General features: G+C 39.9%; 1 protein-coding gene across 5 annotated transcripts in view; it reads left to right on the top strand.

Annotated features, from left to right (window-relative positions):
* Positions 1-4,654: 4,654 nt before the first annotated feature.
* ERCC6 (ERCC excision repair 6, chromatin remodeling factor) overlaps positions 4,655-13,115 on the top strand; it is a 46,136-nt gene continuing 37,675 nt past the window's right edge. For 2 of the 5 annotated variants that reach the window (XM_088059869.1, XM_005520592.3), the window contains exons 1-4: positions 5,437-6,001; positions 8,435-8,555; positions 10,548-10,656; positions 12,368-13,094. In XM_088059869.1, coding sequence (XP_087915995.1) covers positions 5,457-6,001; positions 8,435-8,555; positions 10,548-10,656; positions 12,368-13,094 — 1,502 coding nt within the window. In that variant the 5' untranslated portion in view covers positions 5,437-5,456. Of the gene's footprint in view, positions 4,781-4,924; positions 5,012-5,436; positions 6,002-8,434; positions 8,556-10,547; positions 10,657-12,367; positions 13,095-13,115 lie in introns of those variants that run through there. The other 3 variants (XM_014250487.2, XM_014250486.2, XM_014250490.2) reach the window with 3 other exon arrangements.

Genomic DNA, 13,115 nt, shown 5'->3' with positions numbered 1-13,115 from the left:
AGCAGGACTCTGCCAGCTCTAGGGATCATCACAGGTGCTAGCAGTCATTGCAAGGAGACCTACACAAGTCAAGAGCAGGTGAAAAGCAGCAGCCTTTGGTCGCCTGGGTAGGACAGCAGTAGAAGATCCTGGTTCTGGGATGTGAGAGTCAGAGCTTTGCCCTAAGCTTGTCACTGAACGTCTCTGAAGTATGCAAAATGTGAAAGGCTGGTCTGAAAAGACAATAAACACCCAGGTTTGTCTTCCCTCTCTGCCTGCCTAAGACTGATGCCAAGAGCCTATTACACGCTTACTCAGTTCTTAAGGCTTCTATATTTTTTTTTCTCCTTTTTCTACAGGGCCTTAAAAACCTTGTGCGCACACACCTATGAAAGATAGGTAGCGAAGACACACGTAAAACAATGATCTGGCTACAAGCTCAGAAAAAGGCTTCTAACAAGCTGCAGCAGATTTGCCTAGAAAATCACTTTTTAATTCCTTTGGAGAAAAATACAGCCCAAATAACCACAAACATGGAGCTTTGCTAAAAAACTGGTATTATCAAGAACTTCCTTATATGTGAGCTGTTGTCTAGTAATATTTGTTGGAAATACAAAAGATGAGCAATCTAACCACAGAAAAGCAGTAGGAGAAACCTTCACTTCTGGAATTTGTTCCCATTTGCAGTCATTAGTTTTCCAACCTAGTAGTACATTAGGAGTAGATTTCTGCATTTAATTTCTTAAATGCACCACAGCAGGGAGAGTGAGGGGAAAAAAAACCCAAACAATTTTATTTCTCTGCAATATAAAGAGTAACAGTTATTGCTTGCCAACTACACAATTATTTTCAAAGAGCTTAGCATCTCTCTTAGGTTGATATATTAGCTTTATTACACTGCCATGGCTCTGAGAGATACTTGCCACTCAACTCATTGGTACAAAGAGATACAGATGCTTTATTACCATGGATGGAATTCCCATTTCTGCCAATGCTGCCGGCAATTCTGTGCCCTCCTGAGAAGTAATGCAGCCCTTAAATCATTTATTATCTATTCTCATCACAACTTCATAGTTTTGGCATTTTGTTTTAAAAGTATCGGTGTGCCTCAGTGTATAGCATTTTCACCACCAGCACAGAAATCTCCTAGGGTGTTGGCTCAGACCCACAGTTGATACTTCATCAGGAAAGGACTGAAAAATAGAGAAGCTAAACTGATAAGCAAAAAAATCTGCTACTGCCATGTTTTTCAGCAGAACAGCGCTGCCTGTGGGCACTAGGACACTCCATACCTGACTAACTGACCCCTCTAGAATAGTGTGGGGATTTTTGGCTTTTAAGTTGGTGTCAGACAGGACAAATGTAGCCAGCTGAACAGCTCAGCCACAAAAGCAGTATTTCTAGGAACAGCTATAGCACAGGGAAGCACATAACTGCTTAGAGAAGTTTTAGGTGAAACCTCTGGTGTCCATCCCATTTCAGAACTCTAATTAGGTAAGGGAAAAATTATTCTTCTGAAATTCAGCCTCAAGATTTTACAAAGTTGTGGCTTGGTCTAAAATTCCATTGAAGTGTTTTTTTCTTCTGTGTTTAACAGCCTCTCTTTTAACCACATGACATTTTTAAAGCTAGTGTGTTTCAGGCTACATGAAAGATAGCTAGAAGGATCAGCCTCTGGAACAATCTACCAAGTCATGTAGTGGATTTTCTACTGTTCAGTGCATTTAAATGAAAATGTGATATCCTGCCAAGCCATCTGTGCCACCTCATCTCCAAGACTCAGGCCTGATGTAGAAGTTACTGAGTGAGTATTTTTAGTGTCACACAGGAGGTCAGAAAGAATGATCTAATGTTCCTGTCTGGGCTTAAGCTCTATGAATAAATGAAAATCTTAGGCCTAAGCACTTTGGGACAAAGGAGCTTCTTTAAATATTCAGCAAAGCACTGCATCCACTGGGACTGCTCCACAAAGTGGCAGTCACATGCCTGAGGCTCAGACATCTCAGGTCACTTTAATGCATGTAAATGAAAGCTCGAAGATGCTCGAATCCTGTGGCTACTTAACTCTGAAAATGTACTGGTTTGAATTAGTTTTTTCTTAGTCAGTCAGTCCAAGCCTTTCTGTATGGTTGCTCCATTGGGATCAGTCATAGTCCACATACAGCATTTCCTCAGAACAAAATCCATAAATATATTCTGTCCCAGTAATAAGTACCAAAATCTGTGGAGTAAAAGCCTACTTGAAAAGCAAGAATGAAGATTTGGCCAACAGCCAGAGGTCACACCCTTAACAGCACAACCAGGCTCTCAAGCACAAAGTGCTTGAGAGGCTCATCTGCTGCTAAGAGCCAGCATTTAGACACGGTAGGTTCTTACTGGTTATACTGGGTGCATCCCAATGTATGTGTTTATCATCCCAGGATGTGTTTATCATAATTATAGGGATAACTTTAGAGCAGGAGACTGAAAAAAATATGGACTAAAAATTAAATCACTGCCCCTTTGCCCCTTATCACTGACCATAATTTACAGAACCTAATTTTTCATTACCCAATTAAGAGTCACAGAAACAAAATTGCTTCCTTTCCAAGTTGTTATTCTATTTGAGCTTCCTTGAGAGTCTGAGTTCTTTCACATCCCTCTAGACCAGCTGAGCTCTGAGCTACTGCCTCACAAGATCTGCCAGGATCCTTCCCAGAAACCCCACAAGGCTGATCATAAGAGAAGACACACAGTTTAATTTCTCAGTCTTGCTAGTTCAAGAGCCTATCTGCATCTCAAAACTTGCCAGAACCAGCTCCAGCAACAGTTGTCATCACTAATGCTTGCATACAAGGGGGTTGAAGACTGTGGCTAAGTTACAACATAAAAAAACAAAAAACAAAAAAACAAACAACAAAAACAAACAACAAAAAAACCCAACCTTGTCCTTCCCATGAAACCACACTGCCAGTGGTTTAGTAGCTGCCCTGCAGCAAGCAGTTAGTTACATGTAGAAAAATTAAAAAATAAAAGAAAAACAAAATGAACTTAAATGCAATTAAATACTTCAGCAAAAGATAAGCACACATGCATACATGCTATGTGAAAATATCAGAAGCTATAAGGGTATGTAGCCAAAACCAGAACTGAATTTTTGGTCCATTAGAAGTTAACTTTGTATGTGAAAATGACTGCACTGAAAATATAACTTCAAAGACATTCCGGCTTATAATACAGATTTTGTACTTTTACAGCCTTTGTAATGGACTTTTCCAGGCAATAGGTGAGGCTGAGAGGAAAAAGATAGATCTCCCCTGCTTAGGTAAAATTGTATGTTGAGGTTGAAAAGTTAAAAAAGGTCTAGAGTTGCAAATGCACCACAGGACAAGCTTTAAAAGGCCTATGGGATCTCTCCCTGCTGCGGCTTTCATGAAGCCATATAGATTTTCAGCAAGCTCCACCTCGGATCCTTGGAGTCACAGTCAGGATACAGCATAATTGTTTTGTTTTGCAAGTACCTGCTTTGATGCAATAATATTTAATGTTGGATTATAGCCCTTCTTCCAATCTTAGTAGTGTCCATATCTGACATTAGTGATGTCTTAACCCACAGAAGTCTGCTAACATGCTAACATGTAGGAAAAACTTCAGTTTCCTCCTGTACTTAGGAAAGAAGCAGCCTGTCATTTGAAAACTTCTCTCCTAGCTAATAATACAAATCCCTTTTTTCTCTTTCCAGGACAACTCATCTTTTGACCTTCATTAATCAGTTTCTGGAAAATTGAGCCTACCCTTCCATGCCATAGTTTAGTTTTGACAATAGCTTGACATTGCTGTGTCCTTAAATGTCCCTGGTTGCTGCCTTTCTGTCTGCTGAAAGACTTTGCACTTCACATTTTAAATTGTTTCAGCAGTTAAAAAATTCCTTCTACTTAAAACATGAAGATGTAAATAAAAATGAAGATTTTAAAAAGCCTTCTCATTGTAGTCACTAAATACTAAAGGATATTTGCAGCAATAGTGTACTTCAGAGCAAAGAAACAAACAAGAGTTTATCAACATAGGACTGCTTTATTTGCTTGATGAGCTTCCAGGTCCAGGTCTTAAAGGTATTACAGAACCCATTCAGTTTCCCTGAGACTCGTAGACGTTACAAGGCAGGCATAAGGTAACTGAAAAGAAGCAACATCTTCAGTCAAGGACCTGAAATCGTATTGAAATCGTACTGAAATTCAGTAGGAGAAAAGCCAGCAATGTTTTTGTGAATTATTCATTAATATCCATGCGTTCTGCTATGTATTTATCCTCTCACAGTTGGACCGAGGCTGCCAGCACGTACACTCAGTTCTGCTGCTCCGAGGAGGGGGAGCTGGATGCGGAGTTTCACGAGAAGGGTTACAGGGGCAGTGGAGGAGGCAGCGGCCGGGCCGGGCCGGGCACAGCCGGGCCCCGTCACCCTCAGGGTCGGGGGAGCCCCGGCGGCACCGGCCCCTCCGCGCGCACGCGCAGCGCTGGGCCCGCCGCTGCGGAAGTGACGCGACCGCGGTGCCGCGCAGGCGCAGTGCCGGAGCCTTGCTGCCGGAGCCCTGCTGCCGGGGCCGCCCCGCTCGGAGCAGCCCGGCCCTGCCCGTCCTGGCCCTGCCCTGCCCGTCCTGGCCCTGCCCTGCCTGGCCTGGCCTGGCCCGGCCCTGTCCGGCCCCTGCCCGGCCCGGCCCGGCCCGGCCCGGCGGTGCCGCTCCCGCTGTGCTGCGGGGCCAAGGCTCGGACACAGCCCGGCGGGAGCCGCCGCTCCCAGCGCCGCCCTCGCTCGCACACAGAGGTGGGTGAAGCGCCACTTGTGCCCGGGCAGGCTTGGTGCAGGTGGGACAAGGGCCCGGGAGTTCTTGGGAGCGGGCGGTGTGGTACCTGCTGCCTGAATGCAGGGCCTGAATGCACCCCCTGTGCGGGCGTGTTCCGAGCGTGTGGGAGAAAACCGTGTGGTGGGGCTGAGATCCACGGGCTGCCGTGCTGGGAAATGTTGCTGAACTATACCAGCTCCAGGCTTGCCTTAGTAAGTCAGCCCAGCATTAATTTCCTGAGAACTGAGGTGCTTTATGCTCCATTTCAAAGCTGAATTGTCAAACTAAAGCCAACTGGACTCATTGGTGCTTTCGATGGCAAGTCTTAACCTGTTTCCAAAAGTTGTATTTTTGGTGTTTGGGTACGTTAAGTTGCATAAGTTTTTGTTATGTCACGGTCTTCTGGAGCATGACCATTTACACAGAAGACTGAGTTCACTGTCTGTCAAGGAGAGTAATTTTTACACGTTGTCTTGTTTGTATTCATATCAACGTCTTCCAGGAGGGTTAAACATAGTTGTCTCTGAGAGGTTTTGGCTACTCTTTTGATTGCGGGAGTTGGTGTGGAGCTGTCTCTGCATGTAGATGCATGCATCTCTATCTGCATGATGGAGAAGTAGACTGCTAGATGTTTTGACACAAGAATCTATCATAAACATGCTTATTGGTTTGCTTACATTTTTTGGAGGGGGCACAGGATTCATAAGGAGCTTTTTATGTGTGGATGTTCTTATGATAATGTGCTTCTTCTTTGTTGCTTTTGAGCAGAGGATGCCAACACACAAGAGTCACCTGCCAGACGGTATCCAAGAGCAAGAGTCTGCCACTACTTCAAGCAATGATTGCCTGCATAATGATGAGGACTTGGGAACTGAACAGGAAAATGGCATTTGTGACAATGGTGTGGGTAATAGTATCGGAATTCCCAACTCTGACTGCCAGGCTTCCACTTCTATGGCTGTTCCTTTGGAGGTGCCCAGAAGAGGACATCCCCTTTTACAGATCAACAGGCAGCAGATTCAGTCTGTCTCATGTAGTGCACATGCTGCTGAGCTCAAAGATTTAGGAGTTGATGTCTATGACCAGGACGTGTTGGAGCAAGGAGTTCTTCAGCAAGTAGATAATGCAATTAATGAAGCAAATAAAGCAGCAAAAATAGCTAATGCATCAAAAGAGTATGAGTCAGTACTGGAGGATTTAAGGTAAATTGTGTGTCTTCTTACTGTTCCCTTCTGCTACTAACAATCTAATGGGACTTCATATCTCATGTTTTTAAAATCTTAAAGAGGAAAAGATGTTTTGAAAGTGCTTGAGTACATGTACTCTTTGGAGTCACTTTTTAAAAATGAAGAAAATATTTTTCAGACTATATCAGACTATGCTTCATTGCTCTTATTTGACTAGTCGTGTCAAGGCAGCAGGGTAGAGTGCACCTCCTTTTTCTGCTTTGTCTCCTACCTCACCAAGATGCATCTGTTTTCTGGCCAGTGGAAAATTACTCTGTTATTCAAAGTTACACTCAGAAAAAGTGTCACTTCCTCAATTCTGTATGTTTCGTGGGGTCATCCGCTTCAAGTTATGTTCCTTCAGTAACTTGGATGACTCCATCTCATGAATGTCCTACAGCCAAAACAGCCTTCTCACAAGTGTTTGTAAGAACTTCTTAATGATATCTTCAAAGAATCAAATGCTTAACATTGATACTATTGATACTAGAAGACTTTGAGGAATAGGAGCCAGTAACCTTTCAAATGTTGATCTCCCTTTTTGTTTCTAGTCTCATTGTATGAGTTACTCTGTGAACTATTGCAGGTAAATTATTCTACCTGTGTATATTTCACTCCATCACCCTTGCACTAATGGTATTTTTTTAGTGCTCGAGAGTGCTGTAGGTCTCAATTATAATTTTCCAGTTTGAGTGTGGAGATGTGAAATTAAATAAGTTAGCAACACTGAAATCTAATTTCAGGTGATGTGGAACAGAAGAACATAATGAGTAAGGTGGTATCGAGAGAAAGAATGGAGCAGCATAACCATTACAATTAGAGTATGTGGTTATTGAAAGAGTGGTGCACAGCACCATTAATTAGTTTATGTTTTCCCATTTTTCTTTCAGAAGTATCCTATGGTTTTTCTTATCCCACTCTTTTCACCTCTCACTTCAAGTTGTAAAACAAGATTTACATGAGGGAATGCAAATGGTTTATGCAGATATGCAGAATCTTGTCTGCGTAAGATGTAATGTGAGAATCTGAAAGTTGATTTTTGAGAAAATTAACAGATGTAGCTGACTTTGAGCAGAAGGACTTAACAAAAATCAGACATGAGTAAAGGATGATCGAATTGCTTAAAATCCTGAAGCTCAGTGAACTAGAGAAAAAATCAGGCAAGAAATGTTTTTTGAGTAGTTGGCACGGAGTTCATGGTAGAAGCTGCATGGTTCTATAATATGCACACAAATTGAAGCAGAAAAAGAAGAATAAAAATGTTTGAAGTTAAATCCTGTTTAAATTTCAAAGTCCTGTTAATTAAAGTTTCGTGGAAGGAGAGAGCATCAAGAGACTCCAGGGCCAAGGAAGCAAGAGCCAAAATTAGGAGATGGATGCAGGGGGATGGTGTACTGCAAAGCAGCACAGCTGGAGAGTGAGAAAGAAAGGGGATGGTTCAAAAATGTTAAAAGAGAATGAAGAGGTGAGGATGGCAGTGATTGCTGGGGAGCTGGTAGAATAGATCTCCTAGGAAGGATAACTGGTAGAATTCAGATTAGAGCTGGAAGTAAATGTGGCCCAAAAATCTCCTCCCTGGCAATGGAGGAGACTTCCTTAGTGCTTTTCTTTGCATACAGGGGGAATGACTGCTTTGCAGGTATTGTGAGCAGTTGTCTTCGACTTTTTTCATAATGCTTTGAGATTCTAATTTGTGTATCCTTATGAAATATTCTGATATATGAATTAACAAACCTAGGTTTGTTGCTTTTGATGGTGTGGCAGTTCCTTCTTCCTTGCAAATGAATTCAACCACAGAAGGATTAGGTTGTAGCAATGTAGTTCTACTTGAGCTTCACATTTTATATGGAAACATGAAAAATTGTAGTGCATGAGTAAAAGAAGTTTAATATTGATGTGCTCTTAATTCTTTGAACTAGTCTGTCCTGTGAAATTGCACCTTTGTCTTGTCATCTGCTTTTTGCATAAAAGGTAAAAAATACAGGTTTCCTTATATAATGGCATCAAACTATTAAAACCATTTTAGAAAATGAAAACATGGTGTTTCTCATTTAGATTTTTGGTTTGTGTTTTGTTTACCTTGAATAATGAAAGCAACCACTCTTGCTTGTCTTCATCAGACTTGTAACTTTTGAGTACTACATACTACAGTGGTTGTTCAGTTTACATTCTTCTGGAATCTTACTATTAGCAAAGTTTAGTTTAAAAATATTTTATGATATACAACTTTTTCAAGTGTTTAGTATTTCCAGTGTTGTTTAACTACATTATGCTTATTCAGAACCTTACCTTTAGACCTTTTTCAGTCTTATATTAAATCTTCTGGAGTTTTTAAAATGTGTGAAATGAGAATGTGCTATTTTTCTTTCTAGACTTTACCAGTTCATTGCAATCTTACTATTTTTGCAGATCATGTACAACATCTCTGAGACATATAAATAAAATTATTGAGGAACTTTCACCTCAAGCTGCTGACAACAAAAATATTAACAGAAAACTAGATTCTGTAAAACGGCAAAAATATAACAAGGTAACTGGATTACAGTAATTTTGTGTTTAGAATACTTAGGTTTATGCTTTGCCTTAAGATTTGGCTTTTGTGATATAATTCTTAATTATGTAGTTCAGACTCAGTCTGGAATTGCTGTTCCTGTCCTTTGAAATTGTTTCATACTAATTTAAAGAATTTAAAGTGCTGAATTTTTTTTTTTATTCTAAGTTTTGGAGCAAGATATAAAACAGAAGTTCCAGGACCTGTTCAGAAAATTGATTTGCATTAATTTAATTAAAACCCTCACAGTAGTTTTGACAAAGCCTTGTTTTAGGGCATGATTCAGTAGTTTAACTAAATCTCAGATCTCATGGTTATTCCTTCCCTCTCTTCTTTTCCTTAACCCTCTTTCATTCTCTGTATCTTGTCAGTACACATAGTTTGTGAGCCTCTTTAACTCACTGATTCAGAAACTGCTGCAGCTTTTCTCTGCCAGCACAGTAAGTTAAGGGAGCTGTAGAGCAATCCAGTTGGCATCAGGGTAGGCAATAGACCTTTACAGCTGTGAATAAGAAAGAGATTTGAAAAAAGAGAAACTTCTACTACTCAGGAATGTAGCACCTTGATCAGCTCACTGTCTGCTGGAAATTCACCCTGATACTTTCTCTAATGATAAACCTGACTGTGAAACTTACTGTCCTTTGCCCTCAAAAGGCCAGTCTTAGGTCTGAATGAGTCATTTGCTGCTGACTCATTCACTTGTAGCTTATTAACCTTGATAATTTCAGCAACCCAGATAATACTGTGCTCATAATTTAGCCAGTTAAATTAGAGAGTGATGGGGACAGTACAGAGCAGTGGCAAAGGACTAGAAAAAAGTAGTGGAAGTAGTAGGAAGAAATGTGTTAAACCAGACTTACATTAAAGAATGATCACTATTCTGCATATTTTCATAGTGCTTGAAGAGATTTACATATGTGTTAGTTCAGGGGAAGTTCAGACCTCTTTGCAAGTTTGTTGTTAACCATCTTTGAAGTGAACGAAAAAAAATCTCCTTTTGAAAACCATAAGCCATGAAAGTGTTCCTAATAACCTGAATTTTACAATGGGTTTGGTTTTTACTGGAGTATGTGCCTTTCTAGGTAAGGAAATCCTTCCAAAGCATAGAGTATCAAATTTGAAGTTTACATTACCTGTGTCTTTGTTTTCCTGGTTGGAATGTTTTGTTTCACAAATGAAAGTTAGCAGTACCAAGGAATCATACCATCACAACTAGATGTACTGTTGAGGGTATTACAATCAGAAAAAAGGTGTAACAGAAGAATTAATGGGTAAGAATTATTTTCATAGGAGTAATAAACTATACTTCTTACATAATCTGTAACATTGATATTTTGATACAATTTTGATATCATTTTTTATATCATTTCACTTTTTATTTTTTCCTGTTAAATTAGCCATGACCACTCCCAAACTAACCATGGACAAATGCCTATCAGGATGTTGGACTGATTTACAAGACCAATTCCTATGTAACAAAACATTCCAAAACTTCTGGGATGATGAATAAATCTTAGTAAATCTTAGAGCTGTTATTTGTGGCTTGGTAATCATGAGCCCAGTTTTGTAATCACGAACAAATCTCTTGGTGTGCTCTGTGAGTCCCAGCAGTCAGCTTTGATGGGCTTCTTTCACTAGAATCAACACATAAAATGGCCTTAAGAAATGTACAGACAAATTAAGTGTGCACATGAATTTTGTATATGTAAACAGCCTGATCTTACTATACACATATGCTAAGATAATCGTACAGCTAAAATCGTGTGTCTTCCGTGGGTTGGAGCCCTACAGGTATTGTGGTGACACTTTTTTTGCACTTTTTTTTTTTTTCCCCTCAAGTGTGATACTATAAATATTTGAATATGAGATTCTGGTTGAAAATACTGCAAATATATTGATTTAAGTGTTGTTTAAAAGACAAGCAAATTTATAAAGCAGATTAAAAATTAAATTAATTTATTCTTGTTGAAGGAACAACAGCTGAAGAAGATAAAAGCAAAACAAAAACGTCTTCAAGGAATACTCGGTTTAACAGAGTTTGCTGATGAAGCAAGTGAGATTGAATATGAGGAAGATGAAGGTATGTATAGGAAAAAACTAAAAGTTCTACTTCGATATAATGCCATTTTTTTGTTTTTTTGAAGATACTTTGTAAGATTTTTGCCAGTAAGGAAGTAAATTTCAGTGGTTGGCTTTCAAAGAGAGTTAAGAACACTTATTCTGTACACCTGCAGATTTGCAAATCTTGGCATATTCATGTGGGAAGTTTTAAAAAATGGCTGTTAATCTGTGTTCAGCTGTGTAGAGCTGGCTGAGGCACATTAGAGTATTGGGCTTAATAAATTGGAAATCCTAACATTTTTTTCACAGCTAATTTGATAAAGATGACTAACATCATGATTGAATTACATTTTATATGCTGGATGCTATCAATCAGCATTAACAAAATTGTTTTTTCTTACTGTTGGGAAGTATCACTAGAAATGGAAGGGGGAAGTGCTTCTTCTTTTCTGGCTGCAGTGAGATTTTTAAAATTAAAAATAAGGTTTCTTCCAAAGCAGGGTATACCTTACCTCAGTGTTTTACTCAGTGTGTTACAGTGTTTTACAGAGTTGTTTCTCTCTCTCTCTGCAAACTAAGCTAGACTAAACTAAGCTTGGCCACAGTTGGTAACCTGCAGTATTACACAGGGCAAGTTTGGGTCCCGTTGGTGTCTGTGCTTCACCTTTGGATTATATTGTTACTTGCAGAGATGAAAAAACTCTTTGTGCTGTTTGACCCTTGCACATGTGGTTGGAGTACATTCCCATCTTATAGAGCTCGTGCTTCTCTCCTGATTCAGCAACACTTAGAGTCAAAGCCTCAGTTAACTTTTCTCAGTGGAAAAGCATCTTAAATCCTATTTTCTTTTAAGGCTCATGCAGCAAAAGTTGGGCACTCAGTGTGTTGAAATGTAACTAAGAAGTGAGTGGAGCCCAACAGAAAAAATGGAGCAATTCCAGTAGGAAGGGGTGGAGATGGAGGAGTTTTCATGCCTGATGCACTGATGTTACTCACTAAACATGATAGATACAGTGCTTTCAAGTGGGACATTTAAAGCTGTGCAGACAATTCTGATATACTTACTTTGAAATTCTGGGCCCTAATAATAGATTTCAGGCCAGAATTTCCCTTCAGCTTCCTAAATTCAAGAGCTTTTCTTTCTCTTTGGTTTCAAACATCAATTACAGATTGTGTATAGTAACTGTAAGTGCATCTAAAAGTGCTCTTTTATGGCAGAGTGCTGTGCAGCCAGTCTGACTTTTAAAAGTCACTATCTTCATATTGGTATTGTAGGCTAGGAAGACTAGTTTTGAGGTTTTGGATTTTGTTTTATTGTTTGTTGGTTTTTTTTGTTGGGTTTTTTGGAAGCATATGGTAGGACAATCTGTGTTTTGTGAGATTTTTGTCCTGGTAATCAATTTTTGTTGTGGCAATCAAAATGTCAAATTTCAAGCTTATGAGTAGGACTGAAAAATCAGTAATAAAATTGAAATGGGCACTGTTGCTGCAGATGGGAACACAATCACACAAGTGGTTTCTTGTACTGAACTTGGTGCTATGGGTGGAATTAGCCGCATGGGTGGTACATTAGAGTTCATGTGTTATTGGGAATTGTAATTTTATGGTAATTCTTGCTGCTGTGTGTTGCTTCAGAAGTATTTGCATTTTGATAGTAACACCCTTGTTCCTGTGTTTTTGTTATATGGAGTGTGTTAAAGGCATACTGTATTTTCTGACTTCCGTTGTAGAGCCTGGTCCATCATCCCTTGGCAGTATGCTTATGCCTGCTCAGGAAACGGAGTGGGCAGAGCTCATTCGAACTGGTCAGATGACTCCTTTTGGAACTAAAATACCTCAGAAGCCAGAGAGGAAGGCACGACAGTTAAGATTAAATGAAGCATCTGATTTTGAGAAGTACTTAGCAGACCAAGCTAAGCTGTCATCTGAAAGAAGGAAGTTATCCCGTCACAAAGGAGCAAAGAAGAAAGCACAAGCCAAAAATGTTCAGTGTGTGACTCCTGCAGCTGCCACAAAGGAAAAAAGTGGTAAAGCCCTGTCAAAAACAGATAAACGCTTAAAAAAACACTTGAGAGAGCTTCAGAAGCATGCCCTTCAGATTCATTCAAAGGCCAGGATTCCAAAGGAAAAGAAATGTCTTGAGGCCAAGAAGTTCAGGCATGAACAAGAGGATGATAGTGGGGAGTCTGAGTATGTACCTGATGAGGAGCTCTTTGATCCAGAAGCAGCAGAAGAGGAAGAAGAACAGGCATCTTCTCTTGCTGAGAATGATTCTGATTATGAACTTAAGAGTTTATCAAGAAAAAGAAAACATTTGGTGAAGAAGGGTTTTAAAGAAGCTGAAAATGATGCTGACTTTGTTCCAAGCTCAGAGGAAGAAGAGAATACACCAGGGAAGCATAAAGTGAGACGATGGAGAGATGATGGAGATGTGGACTATTATAAACAGAGACTAAGGTTAGTCCTAGACATTTTTAT

Source organism: Pseudopodoces humilis, chromosome 9, assembly GCF_049639895.1.
Source record: "Pseudopodoces humilis isolate 2021_Gansu_Grassland_sample_001 chromosome 9, ASM4963989v1, whole genome shotgun sequence".
NCBI lineage: Eukaryota > Metazoa > Chordata > Aves > Passeriformes > Paridae > Pseudopodoces > Pseudopodoces humilis.
This window is presented reverse-complemented; position numbering and strand designations above follow the sequence as displayed.